General features: G+C 41.9%; 1 protein-coding gene and 1 pseudogene across 3 annotated transcripts in view; one reads left to right on the top strand and one right to left on the bottom strand.

Moving 5' to 3' along the window:
- The window catches only part of LOC106590055 (cadherin-6), a 100,143-nt gene extending 79,670 nt beyond the window's left edge, over positions 1–20,473 (top strand). For all 3 annotated transcript variants that reach the window (XM_014180566.2, XM_014180567.2, XM_045710720.1), the window contains exons 3-12: positions 448–742; positions 2,559–2,678; positions 3,738–3,905; positions 5,993–6,180; positions 10,081–10,334; positions 11,609–11,745; positions 13,777–13,898; positions 14,079–14,196; positions 14,473–14,724; positions 15,201–20,473. In XM_014180566.2, coding sequence (XP_014036041.1) covers positions 448–742; positions 2,559–2,678; positions 3,738–3,905; positions 5,993–6,180; positions 10,081–10,334; positions 11,609–11,745; positions 13,777–13,898; positions 14,079–14,196; positions 14,473–14,724; positions 15,201–15,715 — 2,169 coding nt within the window. In that variant the 3' untranslated portion in view covers positions 15,716–20,473. The remainder of the gene's footprint in view (positions 1–447; positions 743–2,558; positions 2,679–3,737; positions 3,906–5,992; positions 6,181–10,080; positions 10,335–11,608; positions 11,746–13,776; positions 13,899–14,078; positions 14,197–14,472; positions 14,725–15,200) is intronic.
- A 1,233-nt stretch (positions 20,474–21,706) lies between these two features.
- The window catches only part of LOC106590047 (ribonuclease 3-like), a 160,488-nt pseudogene continuing 157,152 nt past the window's right edge, over positions 21,707–25,042 (bottom strand).

Raw genomic sequence — 25,042 nt, forward strand, 5'->3', positions numbered from 1 at the left:
ATGATTGAAGAAAAGAAGAAGTGAAAATATAATGTCATGTTTCTACAGCATGTTAGAGAAATCTGATCTCCTCGGAGTTAGTAAGAACAGACATAGGACACACAGGTCACACTCAACCTGATTACATTTCTATGAAATTATAATTATTTCGGTAAATGGCATAGGAAATTGGGGACAACACAAATATCTTAAATCAAACACCTAAAAAGTAATTTTTGAAATATATGTAAATGATCAGGATATCGTTGTGTCACAATTAGATTATTTGTCTTCAGATCATTTACAATCAGTCACTAGCACAGAGTGCCATAAACTATTGAAGTTTCTTTGTTTGTCCCAAGAGGAGTCCAGTAATTGAAATGTGCATATTCATTAAAAATCCTTTGCATTGTGATTGAGTGCTATTGTGAACTGACTTCGTCCCCTTTGTTTCTCATTACTCTACAGCTCCACTCAGATGGGGACCGGGGTGATGGTAGCATACGATATGTCCTGACCGGTGATGGAGCCGGTAGTCTGTTCATCATCGATGAGAACTCTGGGGATATCCATGCCACTAAGAGATTGGACCGGGAGGAGAAGGCCTACTACACGCTCCGGGCCAAGGCTGTCAACAGAATCACTAACACCTCTCTAGAGGGAGAGTCAGAGTTTATCATCAAGATCCATGACATTAACGACAATGAGCCCAAGTTTACCAAGGACCCCTACTTCACAGAGGTACCTGAGATGTCCCCACTGGGTACGTATGAACACCTACACCCTAACCCTTAATTCACACACATACCTGAGATGTCCCCACTGAATATGTATGATCACCTACACCCTTACCCCTACTTCACTCACGTACCAGAGATGTAACCTCTTGGTACGTATGACAGAAGTAGGCTACAGAGAACAGCCCTACATCCATCTCACTCACTTCTTACCACAGACACCTACCAGGGCAGAAGTGGTTAAAATGTTTCTCGTTGTCAAGTCATAACCATGTCATCCTGTTTTGCCCTGTGTGTAACTGTAACTCATAGCCTGACCGACCATTGTTAAACAGTTCCACAGTTAAACTGATAGCCTGGACATCATTATAAAAGAGGGGGATCTCATGCAGTCAGTGGTAATAATATATGCCATACTTGTATCTGCAATGGATAGCAGGATTAGAAGGCTTATGTGTGAGACAAGCTAAAGTTGTTACAAACAAATCGCCTATCCTGTTGGATCAAAGATGGCTTTATCAATCATAATAATGAGAGGAAAGATTGTCTACATCCCAAATAGCACCCTATTCCCTATGTAGTGCACTACATTTGAGCAGGGCCCATAGAGAATAGGTTGCCATTTGGGGTGAATAAATTGAGTCGTTAAATGCGAATGATTACAGGCCATTAACTGTTTTATTACAGCCAAACAAACTAAGTGAAGCGGCCCAATGATGCTGATTATATTACATACTTGAGCTAATCTTTTGAATACTCTGTTCAGTTATCAATTACAACACATTAAAAACTCTGTTTTTTGCCTGGTGTATGTCAATAATGTAGTTGGAATTCAAGACGATTAATCATGCAGTTCAGATATTAGGGTATGTGAAGTATACACTTAACACTAAATAGTGACATTGGTCACATAACACCGACAAGTGACAAACTGTCAGCCTGTTTACAAACTCTAAGTAAGAAAAGCAGTTGCCCATAGCCACAAGTGAGGTGTGCCTTGAAAGAGGGCCTGTTCTGGACCGGCCTTTATAGTACAATCGACTGGACACTTTGTCCTGTGAAATACTGAGCATTCCCTCTTCAGAAAGCAAAGTGATATCATCAAAGAAATTAGCTTACACTTTATTTATTCAATAAGAGGTTAAAGAGAAAAGTAACTTGAGATGTTTGTGCAGCAATGTAAAACTCCCACTAGTTTCACCCGTGCAGACCTCACATTGACACTGAATTAGAATTAGAAGTTTCAGTTGGTCACGATTGCAATGCCAATTGCACAATTCTATATTTATGTTCATTGCCATTAAATAGTTCTACTCAATTAATTATTCTTATGCATTTAATGAGTCAACACTGGGCCCCACTAGGCATCGCTGGGAGGTACTATTTGACGAACACTTCTCCCCTTTGTTCTGTTGGAATATCATTCTTTGCCTCTTTGATAAGGAAAATGGATCACAGCCGTTGCCTTGGATCAGATATAGGGTTGTTAGACACTCGAGATACACTAATAGGTTTTTGGGGGTTTGCAAACAGCAGAGCTGCTATACTGGCTGGTACTGCTGCGTACGGTGCCTGTGAGATTTGTATAGAGTATAGGAAATGATATGTATAGAGGGCATAGAATAGTATGCATTACTTTTTTGGGGGGGGGGGAGGGGGAGTCATTTGTGACACCACCAAAGACTTCAGTTCAGTCCAGTTCACTTTATTGGGCTTATTCAGGAAGTTGTCTTGAATCTTGTGTTATTGAGTGTGTCCCAACGCCCACTCCATTCCATTTGTATAACTTTGCTCACTAACTTACCCTCTTTTTTTTCTTCTCCTCCCTCTTTCCTTCCCCAGGCACGGTGGTGACGCAGGTGACCGCTACAGACGCTGATGACCCTACATATGGTAACAGTGCCAGGGTGGTCTACAGCATCCTGCAGGGACAGCCATACTTCTCCGTAGAGCCCAACACAGGTCAGTGTTAACAGACCCTGTCTTTTTGCTTTTCTGTAGACAGAAAGGAGAGGTAGGGTCAGTTACAATGCAAATACAGTGTTCTATAATATTTACCCTCTACATTCTATCTGTGGCTCAAGGGAGCAATGTTCCCAGAGAGTGAACAGGGAAGTATACACAAGGTGCCATTAACCTGCCTCACTGAAGATTCAACTAACACCTGAATGGAACCCAAATTCATACTGCGAGTGAACCAGGATATGAACAGTGCACTACCCCGTCACTACCACGTCTGGAGACTGTGTGTTTGTGTGTGTACGTGTGCGTTCACCGCGGCTATTAACTCCCGTGTCAGACTGAAGAGACATGACAGAAAAGAAGGACAGAATCTCCACCAACCGCCGCTTTTCTATCCCACTGCTCCGTCACCACTGCTATATTTAATCATTTGTAATGTGTGCTTTGGATTGGATCCCAAATGTGTTTTTTGCTTAAACAAAAGGGAAATGGCGACCCAAAAAATATATTAATCGCAGGATGAACAGTAATATGGTTTATGCCAGATGTGCCATGTAAACTGACATCCCCCCTATACAAAGGCAGGCTTGGACATCATAAGTATGATTCTCTCTCTCGCCCTGTGTCTATGAGTGTATCACAGTGTATTGGTGTACACATACAGTACACACACATACTGTATATCTATGTATTGTTCCCCCTCAGAACTACTTGAATGGACTAGCATGTTTTTCAGTTGCTAGCTGTCCTTCAGTGAGTGAGATACACACACACACACTCCTCTGTGTCTCCCTCCTCCCCTGCTGCCACATCCTAAGTGATGAAAGAGCAGGATGAGAGTTTTATACCCCTGCGTTCACCGTGCATTTCACCAACGCTGCTCAGAACTAGATTTGAATGATGTGCACCATCAACCCTCACATCCCCTATTGTTTGATATTCAATTAATTTCCTCTTTGGAAAAAGTGTTAGTGCTATATATATATCTATATCTATCAGAAGTATCTAATCTTGCATCACTTTGACCATCTGTCCTGACTGTCTGTCCTTCACATTCAGGTGTGATCAAGACAGCCCTGCCTAACATGGACAGGGAGACCAAGGAGAACTATGTGGTTGTGATCCAGGCTAAAGACATGGCTGGACAGATGGGTGGGTTATCAGGGACCACCACAGTCAGCATTACCCTCTCTGATGTCAATGACAACCCACCACGCTTCCCAAAGAGTGAGTATAGTGCACACAAACAGACAGATGTGTGTATGCACATGCACTCACTCACACGCGCACGCACGCACACACACACACACACACACACACACACACACACACACACACACACACACACACACACACACACACACACACACACACACACACTCACACACACACAATCTCACACAGACACATCAGTCCCCTGAATATAAAACTCAGTTGACTATACAGGCTTGTGCCAACCAAGCAGCCTCCATCTGGTGGCAATTTCAAAATGAATGTGGATTATTGCAGCAAGTATTACTGTGCTGCTGTGGCGTGTGTGTGTGTGTGTGTGTGTGTGTGTGTGTGTGCGTGTGCGCGTGCGCGTGTGCGTGTGGCAGTACCGCTCTCTTGAAGGCTTGGCATAATTAAATGTAGAGCCATATGAGAGAGTGAAGGGTCCTGCACAGTGCATCAGATCAGCCTGCTAATCCCTATTAAATGAAAAGAGTACACTGTGGGTTTTATCTTCTTCACTCTTTCTCTGTCGCTCTCTCTTTATCTCTAACTCTATCACTTTCATTCTCTTTCTCTCCGTCATTCTCTATCTCTTTCTCTTGCTCTCTCTAACGCTCTCAATGTCACTGTGTGTGGCTCCGCTACTGTCCTTTGTTTCTCATTTTTTTCTCCTTCCTCGTCCTCGCTTTCAGTGTTTCTTTTGCCATTCATCTTTTTCTCATACACTCCTCTCCCACTTTCCTTCAATCTCCACTCACACACTGTCTCCTGTCCCTCTCTTTCCCTTGCTCTCTCCCTCTCTGGTGCATCTGGTGAATTGCAAAGGCAGCTGCATCAGATTGACAGATTACTGGTGTCATTTTGTTTCCCCTCAATAACAGCAGTGTGTGTGTGTGCTTCTATGTCTCTGTGTTTATCTCTGTGTGTTTGCGTGTGTGTGTGTGTGTGGGCGTGTTACACTTGGTTAGAATCAACGCATACAAGCCAAACAGCTCTTCACGTGACAAAACTCACACAAACGTAGAAACCCTGACTCCATTTATCACCCTCTACAACAGGGAGACAAACACTGTCACTGCACCTCACCTCAATGGACAGAACAGGAAGGGAGGGATTGAAGGAGTTGGGATGGATAGAAAGGAAGAGAAGGTGAGACGGGGAGGAATAAATGGAGGGAGGGATGAAGAGAGGGGGCAGGTAGAAAGAGAAAGACAGAGTGAGGGCAAGTGGATATTGTAATGGGACACCCAGTGTCAGGCAGCGATATAATTTTTGTATATTATACCTCTCGACCTAATGCTGAATACTTGTTAGCCTGGGAAACTTCTCCATAGTGGGATGTGTGTGTGTGTGTGTGTGTGTGTGTGTGTGTGTGTGTGTGTGTGTGTGTGTGTGTGTGTGTGTGTGTGTGTGTGTGTGTGTGTGTGTGTGTGTGTGTGTGTGTGGTTTTACTATCCTTGTGGAGACCATAAATCCTCACAAGGATAGTTATGGTTAGGGGTTAAGGTTAGGGTTAAGGAAAATAGGATTTTGAATGGAAATTAATTGTTTGTTCCTACAACGATAGTAAAACAAACATGTCTGAGTCTGTGCCCATGCCTTTGTGTGTGTGTGTGTGTGTGTGCGTGCGTGCGTGCGTGCGTGCGTGCGTGCGTGTGTGTGCGCGCGTGTGTTTGTACACTTGCGTGTGTGCATGCAAGATGTGTGTGTGTGGGACCTGCCGACTCAGGCGTTGCCAGAATGATGTCAGCATGTTTTATGAGGGTGTCAGTGGTGTTTGTATATGCAGCCCGTGTGTATAACAGGTCCATCCCTCTGCAGACCAGACCAGCTATTTATTTAAGCATATGAGACACAGTGGGGTGCTCAAGCTGGCAGACAGGGACGCATCAATTTATCTGGCTCAAACCAGGAAATCATCTGGTGAAAATAACTAGCTATGTATGGTCCATTGTATTCAGAGTTGAATAAATGATGCAAGATTGATTGATCTTGGCTTTTAAGATGTACAGTATTTAAAAGTATGAGTTTAGGGGTTGATCCAGGTGGTACAGATGGAAAAAACAACAACAACGGATGTGTGTATGTCTTTCCTCCAGGTCTGTATGAGTTCAAAGCTCCCGAGTCGACAGAACCGGGCTCGACGGTGGCTGTGCTGCGAGCTACGGACGCTGACATCGGCAGGAACGCTGAGATGTACTACCGAATCACCAGCAGCGACGGCCCCGCCATGTTCGACATCTCAACCAATAGGAGCACACAGGATGGTGTCATCACCCTCAGGAAGGTCAGTGAATGGCTGGATTCCAAATCTACCACTACCCTTTGTCCCTAGTCCCTATTCCTTTGCCCCTAATTTTTACAATTACGTAATTTAGCAGACGTTCTTATCCAGAGCGACTTACAGTATGGCTGGATTCCAAATCACTCCTAGTCCCTCGTTCATGGGGCATTCGACCCTACTCCCTAGGTGTTATCACACTCAGAAAGTTCAATATGGCTGGATTTGAAATTGAACCGTAACCCCTATAAACACTAGATCAAGGTTTCCCAAACTCGGTCCTCGGGGCCCCAAGGGGTGTACGTTTTGGTTTTTTCCCTAGCACTACACAGCTGATTCAAATAATCAACGAATCCTCAAGCTTGGGTAACTTGATTAAGCTGTGTAGTGTTCGGGCAAAAACCAAAACGTGCACTCCTTGGAGAGAGTTTGGGAAACACTGTGCTAGACCGTACTACTGTCCACACTTGTTCAAAATGTTTGGATTCCAAATCAACCCCTAACCAGTACTCCCTAGGGCCCTAAAAGTATTTGGTAGATTTAAGTGATATGGTAACTGCTTCACCTTGCCTTTTGAAAGGGTGGAGTTTGCCACATTGCTATCCAGTCATGTCAGATTTTACATTCACATGCTCAGATAGTATGTATTCTTAGTCACGGTTTCTGAGTGCAGATCAGATTGATGCTAGGTATTTATTTCACCAGAACCAGTCAGTAGTCCTCTGGGTGCTCTGAGCTATAGTATGTTTTGATGTATTAAACAGAATCAGATTGTTGCTTTATCAAGCGCCCCCTTATCCTCTAGTGTGGCTTTAAATCGATCACGCCACTTCCACCAGGTCATCATTGAGTGGAGGGAGATGTAATTGCCTTCTGCTGATGCTACCGTTGTAATGATATTGGAGGGATCTAGGCTCGCTCTCTCGCGCTCTGTGTGTATGTGCGGGTGTGTACCGAGTCTGGTCTACAACCGAGCCTACTTTAATTAAATGGCTCATCTAGGTAAAAGGGCATGCCATTTCTCCTGTACCACTAGCACTGTCACCAAACAACACATACTCATGTTGACATCATTAAACCCCTGTCTTGAGGAAAAGCCAAGCAGGACAAAAAATAAATCAATGATTTTTTGAGTATGAAGGGTCATATCAAATGTCTGTATTTGTTTGATATCAAGTTCGGTACAGGCAGACAGTAGCCAGTTGAAAGCTCATTGGCATTGAAAAACCTGCACTGATGCAAGTGCGCACACACACATACACACCTACCTCTCCGGTTAAATGACTGCATTTGATTTGGCAGTAGCTCCCTCACAGCTAAAGGCACACGTCAGATGTGTTCTTTCCAGAGAGCGTTGGTGTGATGACACTCTTAAAGATGGAGCACAGAGCTAGAGGTTTCATCCCATGGCTAGAGTTTCCATAGCATATACCAGTAATTTCCTTTCAAGGCCATGAAGGGAATAATAATAATAATACTACATGGTATTTATATGATGGATCCAAAGTCGCTTAGAAGCAAACAAGTGCACACTTCAGGAGAAAGGAGAGATTATTGGGATTCACACAAATAGAAAGAAGAGGAGAGAGCTTTAAACTTTTTTTACACCGCATACCTGAGTTAATTTACTAAAGACAGAATATAATACTAATTGTGTGGTGCTTATATTTGTCCTATTTTCACACACGCATGTGTGAATTGGAAATGTTTTTTTTTGCATATCCCAACTCTCCCGAGACACCCTCGGAGAGTGGGGTCACGGCCAGGGGCTGCCATTATCAAATCAAATTCTATTAGTCACATGCGCCGAATGCAACAGTTGTAGACCTTACAGTGAAATGCTTACTTACGAGCCCCTAACCAACAATGCAGTTTAAAAAAAATATGAGTAAGAATAAGAAAGACAAGTAACAAGTAATTAAAGAGCAGCAGTAAAATAACAGTAGCGAGACGATACACAGGGGGGTACCGGTACAGAGTCAATGTGCGGGGGCAACGGTTAGTTGAAGTAATATGTACATGTAGGTAGAGTTATTAAAGTGGCTATGCATAGATGATAACAACAGAGAGTAGCAGCGGTGTAAAATAGGGAGAGGGGGTGCTGTTCAGGATTAGATGTTCAGGAGTCTTATGGCTTGGGGGTAGAAGCCGTTTAGAAGCCTCTTGGACCTAGACTTGGTGCAATTAGGGTTAAGTGCCTTGCTCAAGGGCACATCAACAGATTTCTCACCTTGTCGGCTTGGGGATTTGAACTAGTGTAATGTAATATAGAAATTGCCAATAGCTGGATGAGTCACCATTTAGTTTGGTTGAAATGATCCAACCATTACGTAGGTTGGTGGAAATCCCCATCGAGACTGAGGATGAGGGGTCTCCATTATGTATGTTGAATAATAATAAACTACATTTATCAATCTGACTCCATTATTATGTGAATGCTATAGGCCCATACCCGTATCCAGTGGGTACAGCCAAGGTTACGAGCCTTGCGTCACCACTCAGAATACTATAAGATACACATGTCTAGGTTTACTGTTATACAATTATTAAGAGGCTGAGGAACAAGGAGCTAATATCTGGCAATTAATGTCCTAGCATTAAATTATTGAGTTAACCCCAGCTCAGAGATGCACAGTTAGAGACCGCTCGTACTGTATATGCTGTGTGTGTAGTGTAATTAACAACAATCAATAGCCCTATTAAATTATAGGCATATAGTCAATCAAATTATTACTCTGTTAAACGAGGAATGCATTTACTCAATTCAACTAATAGAATGTATTACGAAAGAATTGACACTCAAACAATTACAGTGCGCATGAAATACATACATTACAAAATAACACAGAGTAAATTACTATCCCCAATAGGCTAAGACTTAAAGTGGTTACATGTGTCTTCAGTTCAGAATCATCTCTAAGAGAAAAACTGTGTGTTTGATACACACAGGAGCTTGAATTAAAATTACTTAACACTTTGCGAGTGAAAACAAAAACAGGAAAACACACCCAGATTCTAAACTAATCAACTCAATTTGAATGTTATGACCAGACAATAGGAATGTGCCTGATAACCAGTCAACCCAACATACAATTTAAATCCTGTCACTTTAAAAATACATCAAGCAGAAAACATATAATGCAATAAGACATATGTGCAGCTCTTTATAAGCTCTTGAAACAAACCAACCACAACAATTTAATTCACACAGTAACATTAATTTAGTCGATTCAAGTTTCATCAGTCTTCACACCTCTCCTGGTGACAGTGACCCTAGGATTTCCATGAGAACTTCTCATCCTGGAGATTGCTACAGCAAAGGTGTGACTCGCTCCTGTGAGATGCAAATATACAGCCATCACTCCTGACAATGCCATATTGAATCAACTCACCAGGCTGGTTTCAGCAAGTCACCAGTCGCGAGTATATTACCTTCTCACGTTCTTCTACTACACTAGCAACATTTCAATTACTGGCCCAACACTCTAGCCACTAGGCTCCCTGCCACCCCAGACACCAGAAAGCAGCCAGAAAAAGAGGGAGTCGTTGAGTTACACTGAATTAATTCAATTGTTGATATTGTGTGTGTCTTCGATGAGGATTGTGTTGCAAGTCACAGGATTTGTCTGTGTGAGAGGGGAAGTAAATTAAAAATGTGTCAACTGACGAGGAACAGAGAGGTTGAGTCACACTGAATCAATTCAATTGTTGATAGAGTGCGCGTTGTTTGGTGTGTCTGTGTGTGTCTGTGCGTGTGTGTGTGTTGCTTAGACGAGGAGGGTGTTGCATGTCACAGGATTTGTCTGTGTGAAAAGGAAAGAAAGTGGAATAGAAATGTGTCATCTGGCGATTGAGTGTGTGTGAGTTGTTAACCCTCTCTTCTCCACTCTACCTCTGTCTCCTCAGTCTCTGGACTTTGAGAGGAAGCGGTCCTACACTCTAAGGATCCAGGTGGAGAACTCCAACCCTGACCCTCGGTTCCTGCTCTATGCGGCGACCACGGACGGGGCGACGGTCAAACTGATCGTGGAGGATGTGGACGAGCCGCCCGTGTTCGACCGGGTCGGCTATGTCATGGAGGTCAAAGAAGACGTGGCGGTAGGCACAATCATTGGATCAGTCAGCGCCACAGATCCAGACAGCAGCCGCAGTCCCGTCAGGTACTACGCACGCACACAAACACACACATTGGGGAGGGGAGAGGACAGACGCACACACACACACACACACATACATACTTATCTGTTGATATTAATCAGCGGAGGAGCCCAGCCGACTGAATTATTGAGAATATTAGAAAGGCAATTAGCACGCCAACAGCAACAGATTTAACAAGCTTAGACTAACTGTCAGAAACGAGAGGGGCAAATAGTGTGTCTGTATGTGTGTAGGGCGCATTTAGATACATAGATAGATAGATAGATAGATAGATAGATAGATAGATAGATAGATAGATAGATAGATAGATAGATAGATAGATAGATAGATAGATAGATAGATAGATAGATAGATAGATAGATAGATAGATAGATAGATAGATAGATAGATAGATAGATAGATAGATAGATAGATAGATAGATAGATAGATAGATAGATAGATAGATAGATAGATAGATAGATAGATAGATAGATAGATAGATAGATAGATAGATAGATAGATAGATAGATAGATAGATAACACGGTTGGTTGTTCAGGAAAAAGAGTAAAAATAGTGGTTGTGAAAGGGGAGAGGGTGTATATGGAAGAGAGGGAGATTGGGGTAGGGGGTGCGATGGTACAGGATACCTGAGCAACTGACCACCCTGGTTCGTGCACTATATAGGAAATAGGTTGAATTTGGGACACAACCGAATTCTGATCCTCCATTAATCAAACTGATGTATAACAGTCATTCTTAGGAAGTGGAGAAACACAACACAACTGGATTACCTGTGTGTGTGTGTGTGTGTGTGTGTGTGTGTGTGTGTGTGTGTGTGTGTGTGTGTGTGTGTGTGTGTGTGTGTGTGTGTGTGTGTGTGTGTGTGTGTGTGTCTGTAGGTGCACATAAATGTTGTGTGTGTTTGTGTGTGTGTGTGCATGCCTTTGTGTTTATGTGTCCATGTTAGCACAGATAAACATTTTTGAAGTCATTCTATTTTTAGCCGAATGACCAATCCACAACTGTCAGTCATCCAAATTGCTTTCAAATTGGATGATATTTGTAGCAGTAGGACGTATTGTTGTGATAATGCGGCACTGGATTTCTCTAAAAAGAATGCAAGGACATTTGTTTTGTGCAGATACAGGTACTCGATAGAACAGCACACAGACAAAGACAGGGTGCATAATATTCCTGCGAACGTGAAGAAGCTTATACACTGCCTCACAGCCAACAGTGCATTGGGTTTATATGAAAACAAAGTGAGGAAGCTTATACTTGTTTCCTATGTGCAGGTACTCTATTGACCGGCGTACAGACATGGACAGGGTGCTCAACGTGCACCCAGGTAACGGCTCAGTGTTCATGCTGAGGACTCTGGACAGAGAGGACATTGCCTGGCACAATGTCTCTGTTATTGCCACTGAGTTCAGTAAGTACCATGTTTTTTTATTTCACCTTTATTTAACCAGGTAGGCCAGTTGAGAACAAGTTCTCATTTACAATTGCAACATGGCCAAGGTAAAACAAAGCAGTGCAACAAAAACAATACAGAGTCACACATAAACCAGCGTACAGTCAGTAACACTAAAGAAAATAAAAATATAAAAATCTATGTACAGTGTTTGCAAATGTAGAAGAGTAGGGAGGTAAGTAATAATATTGATTGGCTGTGTACAGGTACAGTGATCGGTAAGCTGCTCTGACAGCTGATGCTTAAAGTTAGAGAGGGAGATATAAGACTCCAGCTTCAGAGATTTTTGAAATTCGTTCCAGTCATTGGCAGCAGAGAACTGGAAGGAAAGGCGGCCAAAGGAAGTGTTGGCTTTGGGGATGACCAGTGCAATATACCTGCTGGAGCACGTGCTACGGGTGGGTGTTGCTATGGTGACCAGTGAGCTGAGATAAGGTGGGGCTTTACCTAGCCAAGACTTATAGATGACCTGGAGCCAGTGGGTTTGGCGATGGATATGTAGTGAAGGCCAGCCAACGAGAGCATACAGGTCGCCGTGGTGGGTAGTATATGGGGCTTTGGTGATAAACGGACGGCACTGTGATAGCAAACTGGATGTAGTCTGAGTCGAGTGTTGGAGGCTATTTTGTAAATGACATCACCGAAGTCAAGAATCAGTAGGATAGTCAGTTTTACGAGGGTATGTTTGGCGGCATGAGTGAAGGAGGCTTTGTTGCGAAGTAGGAAGCCGATTCTAGATTTAATTTGGGAATGGAGATGCTTAATGTGAGTCTGGAAGGAGAGTTTACAGTCTAACCAGACATTTGTAGTTGTCCACATATTCTAGGTCAGAACCGTCCAGAGTAGTGATGCTCGTCGGGCATGCACTTACTAGCATTACTAGCATTACTTGTTAGTAATTTACTAGCACTTACTAGCATTTAAAATCAGTTGGAGGCCATGGAAGGAATGTTGTATGGCGTTGAAGCTCGTTTGGAGGTTTGTTAGCACAGTGTCCAAAGAAGGGCCAGATGTATGCAGAATGGTGTCGTCTGTGTAGAGGTGGATCAGAGAATCACCAGCAGCAAGAGCGACATCATTGATATACACAGAGAAAAGAGTCGGCCCGAGAATTGAACCCTGTGGCACCCCCATAGAGACTGGCAGAGTTCTAGACAAAAGGCCCTCCGATTTGACACACTGAACTCTATCTGAGAAGTAGTTGGTGAACCAGGCGAGGCAGTCATTTGAGAAGCCAAAGCTATTGAGTCTGCCGATAAGAATGCAGTGATTGACAGAGACGAAAGCCTTGGCCTTGTTGATCATTGATGTACGTGTGTGTTTGTGTGTGTGTGTGTGTGTGTGCGTGCGTGCGTGCGTGTGGTGAATTACTACAGTACTTTCTAGTTACATGTACAGTAGTATGAGCAGTTGAGTTAGCATCATTGTATCAACAAGACAAAGTAGATCTACTTCCATAGCCCCCAAATCCAATATGGACCTTGAAGCCAGTTCCACGTAATTATTTTTTTTCATTCTTCCTCTGTAATCATGGATTGATTCAGACCTGGGACACCAGATCAGGTACAACAACATACCAGCATTACTCCGGACCTCATAGAGCAGTGCTTGCTTTGCGTTTGTTCATCTCCCCCTACTGGGGGCGAGCCATTGTCGTATTGTAAGATTTGAATACCCCTGTTCTACAGTATTTTCCACTGTGAGCAGGGGTATTCAGATCTGACACTACGCGATCCTGACTACTGCTGGTTTTCTATTCTACCTGATAATTTATTGCACCCACTTGCCGTCGCCGGTCTAAATCAGTCCCTGATTAGAGGGTAAGAATGAAAAAAAGCAGTGGAACTGACTTCAAAGTCTAGATTTGAATTTGAGGGACCTACACCAAAGTGCTTGCTGAGACACAGAACAGTATCACAATCGTATCAAAGGCAGTTATTGTCTTTTAGTTGGTGTTGTTATTAAATGTCATGTCCCTTTGTATCACAGACAACCCACGGCTGATGAGTCGTGTACCAGTCTATGTTAGAGTACTGGACGTTAATGACAACGCTCCTACGTTTGCCACTTACTACGAGACATTTGTCTGTGAAAACGCCAAGGCTAACCAGGTAATGGAAAACAATGTACTATTATTTTAAACCCCTACAGCAGGTCTTCTTTGCCACCTAAGGTCCCCAACTGATCTAACCTTTATCAGTGTATAACCTTCATCAGTTAACACATTCATCTTGTTCCTCGAGATAAAGTATGTTATCTGTGCTTGATCATATTTGTCCTACCTTTTTCAGAGGATTCAGACAGTAAGTGCTGCAGACGCTGACGAGCCTATTGGTGGACACAGGTTCTTCTTCAGTCTAGCGCATGAGGCTTCTGTGAAAGCCAACTTCACCGTCAGAGACAATAAAGGTATGTGCCCTTCCTCCTGTAGAACAACAGTTGACACACATTTAATGTCAGTGTCTTTTATTTGGTATATTCATAACATGCTGTATGTATTCCACAGCTGCCATGATCACAATTTGTAAATCACACCCAGTCATATATATTTAAGCACACTCTAATATAATTTTTAAGGCCGTACATTTGAGACAAGATAAATTGAAAGAAAACAAGCCTCTTAAAAAACTGGGAAACGTTCCTCCACCTAACTTGTATGGTAGCTAACAATTTTCTCTCCAACAGACAACACGGCAGGTATCCTGACCAGACGGAACAGCTACAGCCGGCTACAGAGGAGTACCTATCTGGTTCCCGTGGTGATCTCGGACAGCGACTTCCCCATGCAGAGCAGCACCAACACCCTGACGGTGCACGTTTGTACCTGCGACCGCGAGGGGAACATGCAGCTGTGTAACCAGGAAGCTCTGGTCCTCACCGCAGGCCTCAGCACTGGAGCCCTCATGGCCATCATCTTCTGTGTCCTCATACTGCTCAGTGAGTACTGTACAATTCAGTTCAATAAAAAAAGCTTTATTGTCCATGAATCTTTTTAAATGACACAGAAAATTTTATTTGGAATGTGGCTTACATAGAGCATATTTAAAGCATCAATCACATCAACACACATAAATTATAAGTTTCACATCCACCTCACACGTTCTATGTGGCAGCGCAAGCCTTTCTCAGCCCACCAAAGTACATTAGTGAGCGTATCATATATCCACACCACCAATGGTTCCCAACAGACAAAAGCTATCCTTCAGAAAATAGGAGGAACCCAGGAATGAAAAATATCAAAAGATGCACAGCCTTTTTTTGTCTTGTTTCTGAAGTGATCATGATCAATGCATTCCTCAGTATCGAAGCACACTCCTCTCCTTTCCTTTGCTCACCTCTCCTTTCCTTGCCTCTCCTCTCCCATCTCATACTCAAGTTCTTCTCTGTCTTTCCCTCTCTTTTTGTGTCAATAGTGATTGTGGTGCTGTTCGCTGCCCTGAGGAGGCAGCAGAGGAAGAAGGAGCCTCTGATCATCTCCAAAGAGGATGTGAGAGACAACGTCGTCAGCTACAACGATGAAGGGGGCGGAGAGGAGGACACCCAGGCCTTTGATATCGGCACGCTGCGCAACCCAGAGGCCACAGAGGAGAGCAAACAGCGCAGGGACATTAAGCCCGAGACCCTGCACCCTCCCGTCCGTCGGACTGTGATCCTTCCCCCGGCCCATAGGGACAACGCGGACGTCAGGAACTTCATAAACCAAAGGCTTCAGGAAAACGACCAGGACCCCACCGCACCGCCCTACGACTCCCTGGCCACCTACGCCTACGAAGGGAGCGGCTCAGTTGCTGAGTCCCTTAGCTCCCTGGGCTCCATGACCACAGAGGGAGACCAGGACTATAACTACCTGAGCGAGTGGGGACCCAGGTTTAAGAAACTAGCTGACTTGTACGGGGGAGAGGACAGTGACAGCTGCAGGGATTCCTAATGAGAGAGAAGGATCTCGTAAGAGGGGAGCTAAAGGAAAACGTACAACAAACAAATAAACACTCGCACACTAGCTAAAGTGAACTTAACTCCTGGTACTGTGTTGAAGTGGCAAACAATAGATCAAAACAAAGAGGACACAAACAGACACGAGGCAGTATTTTACCGTCGTTGATCACCGTTGATGTTTGACCTCTCTGGAGGACTAGGAGGAAGAAGCTAGGTGTATCCTGTCAGTATTAGTGGTCTTTCTCTGCTTGGCAGCAGGGGACTCCTGAGGAAAGACTTGTTGTACTTTACTCTGTACACCAGGCCCACAAACACAGTATCTCTATATACAAACAAACTTCTACTCTTTTCTTTTTCAAAAGCTTCCTGCAAAGGAGGGAGTAACAGCAAGCGGTTTTGTGGTGGACTTGATAGACAGACAGCGCCTATTAATTTTTCAGTGTTTCTGGGACAAAAAAAGCTGCATTTTGTGAGTTCTATCGTAGCTTGTGTGTGCTTATCTGTAAATCGATACAATACAGTGTACAGTTATGTTTTGTTTTCAGGCTTCTAGCGTCCCATCTACCCCCTTATAGCAATGACTCTGTATGTCACAATGCTATTTTGAGGTCACACAAGCCTTGCTGAGAGGCTGAATGCTTTATCTCTATGGGTACACTCAAACTGTCCGCCAGTCACCCACTATGGCATAATTGACTTGAAGGGGGACAACCGCTCTACTCATTCTATTTCTATGGGTTGGACGTCACAAAACACACCTTTCTGACTGTCAATACCTGATCCACATCTCCTTATAGTTTTGCATATATCCTGCCTCACAAATGGCACACTATTCCATAGTGCATTACATTTGTACTAAGGTACATAAGTCTCTGGTCAACAGTAGTGCACTATCTAGGGAATAGGGTGCCATTTGTGACAAACCCATACAGTCATGATCGAAATTATTGGCACCCTTGATGAAGATGAGAAAAAAGACTGAGCTGTATTTTATGCAATTTTTTTGGATTATACTAATACAATTGCTCAGAGAAAGAGATTTTGTTTAACAAGTAATACATGGCTTTCTCCAAAAAATTGTTGTCAAAATTATTGCTCAGTACTCTGGTACCCTCCACTTGTGAGGATAACAGCACTTAGCCTTTTGCTAAAATGTTTTATGAGATTGGAGGACACATTGGGAGGGATCTTAGACCATTCCTCCATACCGAATCTTTACATACAGATTTGTTTTTAATTATTGTTATAAAAAATATTTCTATGAGCAATTGTATTAGTTTAAAATAATATAATTGTCAAATGAATTTATCGTGCAATATAGCTCAGTATTTTTTGCTCATATTTATCAAATAAAGGTTCAATTAAAAAAAATCAAGGATGCCAATAAACGAAAATCAAGGATGCCAATCATTTCGATCATGGCTATATTCTCTGTGGGGGTAGCTGAAACACCTGGACCAAAAAGCTCCTCTGGGCGCTGTATGTATCTGAAGAACTTTTAAGGCACCCTCTTTAAAAAGTGTTACTGTAATATCTGTCATAACATCCTTGTTGACCGGCTGAAGAAGTGGATGCGAACCCCTGGCATTGACCTCGTCTGGTTCAGGTCATATTTATGTGGCAGATGTTTCTCCGTGAGCATGGGTGGTTTAGTAATGTCCCCAGCAGCTATTCACTATTGTGTCCCTCAGGGGTCAAATCTGGGCCACATCCTTTTTTACCTGTCCCCTTGGTGACATCATCCACAATCATAACATTCAGTTTCACTGCTAGGTGGATGACATACAGCTTTATTTACCAATCAGACCCAGTGACCAAGCTAGCATAGCTACCCTTCACAAGTGTCTTGCTGACATCAAATGTTGGATGTCTGAACATTTTCTCCAGCTCAATGATACAAAATCAGAGGATGTTTTATTTGGCCCCCATCTAGATTGTAAATAACCTTGGTCATTTGTCCACCAATGTAAAGCCTACGGCCAGTAACCTTGTCTTCTTTGACCTTGACCTCGAGCTGCATGTAAAAACGGTAGTCCAGTCCTGCTTTTATCATCTAAGAAAAATAGCTAAAGTCAAGTCTTATTTCAGTCACTGATCTGGAGAAAGTTATACATTCTTTTTATTCCTCATGCCTAGATTACTGTTACTCTTTGTATGCATGTCTCAGTCAGAAATCACTCCATTGTCTACAGTTAGTTCAAAATGCTGCAGCTCGGCTTTTAACATGCACCAGAAAATGTTACCATATCACACGTATTTTAGCTTCTCTACACAGGCTACCAGTCACTTTTAGAATATATTTAAAAATTGTATTAATCACATGTAAGGCTAGGCTTGGTTTAGCCCCATCCTATATCACAGATATTGTATCTCCCTATGAGCCAGGATGCAGCCTGAGATCCTCTGGCAGGGCACTGCTGACCATTCCAAAGTCTAGGTTGAAAACGAAAGAAGAGCAGGTATTTGCCATTAGGGCCCCTGGACTTTGGAATGGTCTGCCAGAGGATATCAGGCTTGCCGATTCAGTGCCTCTTTTTAAATCCCTGCTGAAGACACACTTTTATAAAGATACATTGAAATCATACATTAAAGGTATGATTTTAATTTGCTATCATTTGTCATTTTCCTTCCTGTCTTTGTTAGTACTTTTTATTTTATGAAGTGAAGCACTTTTTACTTGTATTAAAATGCGCTATAAAAATAAAGTAGTTATTATTATTATTATGTATTCTTATTGGAAGACTGTCTGTAGACATGAAAGCATAGAGGGTTACAGTAGCAGTGTGTTGCTTAGTATAAACGAAACATGCAGTTCCCATTAAACATTAATTCCTTACTTAGTGTTTTACTCTGTATGCTTTTCTGTATTTTAAAACAGTTTCCTTTTCATTCAAATGTAAGTAATTGATTGATGGTTGACTATATATTTGTGATGTGCACACTGACAAAAAGGGCATTCTCAGGCTTGACATATTGGGACTATGTGGGGGAAAACGCTGCCTATTAAGGGAAATATGATATTTCAGTTGTGAGGAAGAGGGTCGATATTCCCTTGGGATTGTCCTTGACATAGGAGGTAAAGGTCAATACAATATTAGGATCAAGAAATGGTTTGACACATACGTATGAAATGGTCATGAAATGGTTTGCCATCATAAAATGGTTTGACATGTATGTAGTAAGAAAATATAGCAATTCAAATGAAGCAAAGCAACCCCAAATTGTCCAAGGCCGCAAATGTCAAATTAAACAGTAGTAGCATTGCGATATTGCCTCCAAGCATTATTTTTCTATGATTTATGAACAAACAGCTTTGATATTGTTTAGCTGATAAGAGGAATTTATGAGGGAGCACTCAGAGGGCAGCGGCACATCAAGAGAAAAAAAGTGCTGAGATGCATCCTAAAAGACCCTTTATTCCCTATAGTCCACTAATTTTGCCCAGGGCCCTCTTCAAAAGTAGTGTACTATATAGGGAGCAGGCTGCCATTTGGGATTCAGCCTAGCTAAAACAAGCAGTGGCTACTCTCTACTAAAGGCCAACCTGAGGACTGATTACATTTAGCAGACATTTCAAACTAATAACACAACTGACGTAATTGCCACAATGACGATTATATTTTTCTCTATGTCTGCAGCATTTACAATTCACACAAATCGGACTTGATACTTTATTTTTCAAAAATATTTTCCAAGTGCCCACGGATGTAAAAAATCTTATAATTTGATGAAAATGGTGTGGTAGCTTAGACAGTCCTCTAAGACAAGAACACACTTGTTAAAAATGTATACTACTATAATATGCTCAATATTATAATAAGAAACTGTGTAAATTAAACAAGAAGACCATTGAGCACCCACTGTGTAAGTGACTGTTTGAGATTGTGGCACATGTGGCTTTGATAAACAGCATTTATTTGGGTTTCTAAACCCTTCACACTGAAAAACAACTGTTATTCTTCTACTGCCCTGAGGGTTTGACATCTAGTTTATGTCAGAAGGAGAAATGACAGCAGCAGACTGCATTATTGTTTTCCTTCCTTAAAGGGACAATCTGGGATTGGTACATCCATTGTCTCTCTTTAATACAGGGTGTCAGCAGCATAATTTCACTATAAATACATGTTTGTGCATTAACACCATGCTCAGCTAAGGACACAAATTAAACAAACAGTACATCAAGCATCGTGTAACAACACAAGCCAAAGCTATTGGCGGTTTCTAGAGAAGAGTTAGCTGCCAGATATGGCTAGCCTACAGTATACAGTACTGATGTCCTCTTTCTAAAGATATGTTAATGTAGACAGTTGGCTAGCCTTAAGGTTGCCTCTATATTATGTTGCTGACTATGTTATTGAGCAGTCTATGGCTGTGTCCCAATTCTCCACCCTTCTCCTAAATGGTGCACCTGCACGCTACCAGTCATGGATTTACAAGAATAGGAATGTAAATCCATGCAAGAAGGTAGCATCCTGTTCAGGGGCTGTACATGTACATCAAGCTGCCTCACCCTACAGAAACAGGGGCTCTGAAACAGTGTGCAAGTGCACACTTAAGGGGAATGATGGAGAATAGGGGTGCAGACATTTTTTTTCTATGTGGATTAATACTATGAGAGGTTATAGTATGTGAAGTTGTTTAAATGGGCCCTGTCATGACCCGATGCCCATTAATTCATCTATCTGCTTTGTACAACATGATTTTGTACTGGATATTTACATGATCCAACAATTAAATTTCTTCAAAATCATGCATTCATCCTTACTGTTTCTATGCGTAGACATCAGTGTTTCAGAACCAGATAAGCTTTGCTGTCCCAACAAAGGGCAATTTAACAGACATAGGAAGTGAGAAAGTTGGGGACTACTTGACAGCCAGACTAGCCAAAAACTAAAACTTACCATAACCAAACCCTAAACACTGACTGGCCAAATTTTTACCAATTTGGAAATAAAAAATCAGTCTGCACATTAGCCATATTCCCTTAGTTTTTGCCTAGGATGACATCAGACTAGCTCGAAGGTACTGTAGCTTAAGTTCTTATGACGTATGTTGAAATTCAAGACAAAGTGGTTAATAGCATGGATCCTGTGGCTACTGAACTGAAGCAATCATTAATTCCACACAATCTATAATTAAGATCTTTAAATCTGGCTATCGGATTTGGAGAGAGGGGGGAAAAACAATTTTTTCATTGTTAGAGGAAGAGGCAGCAGATGCGCGACAGATGGTGGCATTTTACATATTTAATGTAATTAAATCATATTAACGCTTTCCCCTCCTTATAACGTGCATGTGATATGCCACTACTAGTTTTCCCATTAAGCAATTTGTTGTTGGACACTGATTATGAAGAGTATGGCTATCAAGAGGACAGATGTCATTATAATGAAAAATCTATATTTCAAATACCTTTATTAATATCAATTATTATCAATGTCACTTGCAGTAAAAATTGACATTTAAAACAAAGCATTTCTGTTGATGCTGTTCATTATTATGATCGACGACCAACAGTGCTGTAGATTTAGTTTAAAAACTGACTGTACATAATCAACATTAAATTGATTAAGACCTACACATGAAAGCAGCTCAAAACAACCACAAACACAACCAAACACAGTAAAAATGGGACGAGACAGTACAGGGTGGACTGTAGACTAGTGGTCTTTCTCAATTGTCTAGAAATATGTCCTCTCCTCGCATCCTCTCCTTCATTGCACTGATCTGAAAGAACTGACCAGGTGAAAGCCAGTCTAATGATAAGCTGCCAACATATTGTTTACACCTGACAAATCTTCTCCAATCAGATGCAGATGAAGGGAGTAGTCAGAGGAAAATGCATTTTTTGTTTGCAATTCAGGGTGTTTGTAAATTGTTCATCCCTCCACTTCCTGTTCCTTCCATACACAATTCAATATCATCCATCTCAATTGGTCAAAGAAGTGCTCTGTCCATCTCGATGGGTCAGAGAAGGGCTCTGTTACTTCCTACTTTCCTCTGGTTCATCTCCCATCTTCTTCTGGCGCTCCCTCTCTCGTATAATCTCTTTCAGCTCCTGTCTGTACTTCCACTCGATGAATCGCTTCTGATGAGCCATAATAAAAGATAGCCATAATAAAAGAGAGATGGACCAAGGAAAATATAAAAGATAGAGAGGAATAAAGAGAGAGACAAGGTCAGTCTACGACCGATAGAGGACAGAGATTAGTATAGTGTTTAGCATGTGTTGACATTGTAATGTATACATTGTCATTTTAGTTATAATTCGTGAAACACTGCAAACATTACTAGCACTGAATGGCCCTAGTACCTCATTATTTTCCTTCCTAATATTAGCAAAATAACATGGAATTCGACAGGCTTCATTTGATGTCATTGTGATGAGAATGGGATCTGATAAGCTAATTAGAACATAACATATCCAAATGAGATCTGTAATAAAGAGAACAGAAAATGATCACTGCGTCATTGGAATTAACGTCTCAATTTAGAACCGTACCCATGAAGGGATGCCAGGTCTTCTGTGTCAAAGCGTTTATGTCACACATTTAGATTGTGTCGATTAGGATATCATGAAAGAACAACAGACAGTTTAGTTGTGTAGACCATGTTTGTTGTGTCGATTAGGATATGATGAAAGAACAACAGACAGTTTAGTTGTGTAGACCATGTTTGTTCTGTACCGTAGGTTATTCGGTTCACAGATCTCACACTGGCTCTAAGTTTTACAGTAGCCTTTTGACTAACTGTCTATGGGTCAAGCTCAATCAGTAAAAACCCTGATGAAGGCCACGGGCCAAAATGCGTTGGTTTTAAAAATATCAATAGCAATTTTATCAACTGCCACTGTCCTCCAGGAGTTGCTTAATTTCCTCTTCACTTAAAGCTCAATCAAACACACTATTTAAAAGACAACTAATACTATTTGACCCCAGGTCGAATCTTTGGTCACTCCACCATGTCATGCAGTCTACAGACAATAAAAACATTCTGGATAAGACCGTCTGCTAAATGACTAAAATGTAAAATGTATAGCCAAATGCCCCAACGTCTCTCTACAGCAATGAGGCCAACATCTAGTTTAAGCAAACATATTCACTTCAAAAACAGTGAGGGATACACTATAGTGCGATTGGCCTTAGATGAGTAAGCAACACTTGATGAGCCTCAGAGAGAAAAGAAAACTACATATTGCAGTTCAAATATGGAAATCAGTGTCAGCATTTTAGTCTGGAGATGACTTAAGAGATGAGAATAACAGAGAGAGAGAGAGAGAGAAAGAGCAAGAAATGCTTCTTTGGTCATTTGCATTGTTTAACATGCCGTTACATAAAGAGTGTAAAGGGACAAGAGATTGAGACTCTTAAAACTTCTTCGGAATTGGTGTCCCTTCCATGGGACGGTTGAGCTAACGTAGGCTGATGCAATTAGCATCAACAACAAGAACATTTCCAAGGACATAGACATGTCTGATATTGGCAGAAAGCTTAAATTCTTCTTATCTAACTGCACTGTCCAATTTACAGTAGCTATTACAGGGAAATAATACCATGCTATTGTTTGAGGAGAGTGAACAATTTTGAACATGAAAAGTTATTTATAAACAAATTAGGCACATTTGGGCAGTCTTGATACAACATTTTGAACAGAAATGCAATGGTTCATTGGATCAGTCTAGAACTTTGCACATACCCTGCTGCCATCTAGTGGCCAAAATATAAATTGCACATGAACTGGAATATTACATTATGGCCTTTCTCTTGCATTTCAAAGATGGTACAAAAAAAATACAAAATAACATTGTTTTTTTCTTTGTATTATCTTTTACCAGATCTATTGTGTTATACTCTCCTACATTCCTATCACATTTCCACAAACTTCAAAGTGTTTCCTTTCAAATGGTACCTAGAATATGCATATCCTTGCTCCCAGTCTGGCAGGAGAAGACAGAAAAGACAACAGGGTCTCTGTGTTGTGTTAAGGTTTTGCATGAAGAGACATATTGAGAATTCTCTGCGGTCCGACGTTGTGTAGAAAATCACCTTTGAGGAGATCTGCTTTTGCATACTGATCACCTTAGTGTTAGGCGTTAGCCCACTTAGCTTGACTTGAATCTTTTGTTTATCGACAATCTGGTAATTCCTTTTAAGGACAGGGTTGCGACTTGCGCTCTTGAGATTCAAAATTCTGTGTTTTTGGAGAGAGAGAGGGGAATGATTTTAAGTTTGGGACCCTATCAACAATGAGACGTGTTGTGCCCCACAACGATGACACTTTGGTATGTAGCTAGCAACACTCGACTTCCTCAAGGGGTGCTGCAGAATACAGACACACACAACACACACACTGACTGAAGAACAGCATGCCTATTGCCTATGCGAATCTAACACATTTAAAGCCCTACTAACGAACCAACACATTTACAGTAGCCTATATCTCTCCAGCAATAAGCTTAGACTTTATTACGACTGCTCCACAATAGAGCAGACTGTGTAAACACACATCTATCACCTATGGCTCACACACACCACATCTAACCAACACTAACATTGCATCTACCCATGTACCTTTGTTGATGAGATAAGATTTCCCTATAGCATACCTCCCTGTCTCACCAAGGGGCAAATACATAAACACACACAGAACCAGTATATCAAGATCATCCATCCCTCCAGCCATCCTCCATACTGTTCTGTACTATACTTGTTGTGTATTCACACAAGCCCTTACCCAGAGATTAAGGGTTAAGTGACAGCTGAGGAGAGAGGTTGTAGTCCCCTCCCTGCTCGCTGACAGCCAAATAGATAGAGAGGTTGTATCCCAAATTTCAATGGGGCACAGGTCAAAAGTAGTGCACTATGTAGAGAATAGGGTGTCATTTGTGAAACATTCAGAGACTATTTCTTGTCGCATCCAGAAGAAGAAGAAACTGTATTGTTTAGGAAACATGCAGCTGCAGGAGAGACAGAGGATCGAACGATGTGGTGGTGATAAAGAAAAGAACGAGGGAGCGAAAGAGAGAGCGGAGGAAAATGTGTAATAACAGATTGAGAGCATAGAGAGAGAGAAAGAGATAAAGAGAAAATAAATCTGATTGCTTTAAAAAGGATGAGCGATGCGTTGATAAATGGTCAACACGTCTCCCCATGTATATTTCATCTTCTCTGACCTTTCAGGGCCAAGGTATATGGGGCTCCTGGGACACATCTCTCCCTCCCATCTTGCCCGCCTACCTGGCAGGCTCAGCTCTATCCATTTGCTCCTCCCTTCCACCTCCAGCTCTAGTTCAGGCCTAGGTTAATATTTAATTCTGCTT

The sequence above is a fragment of the Salmo salar genome, chromosome ssa29, assembly GCF_905237065.1.
Source record: "Salmo salar chromosome ssa29, Ssal_v3.1, whole genome shotgun sequence".
In the NCBI taxonomy this organism is placed as follows: Eukaryota; Metazoa; Chordata; class Actinopteri; order Salmoniformes; family Salmonidae; genus Salmo; species Salmo salar.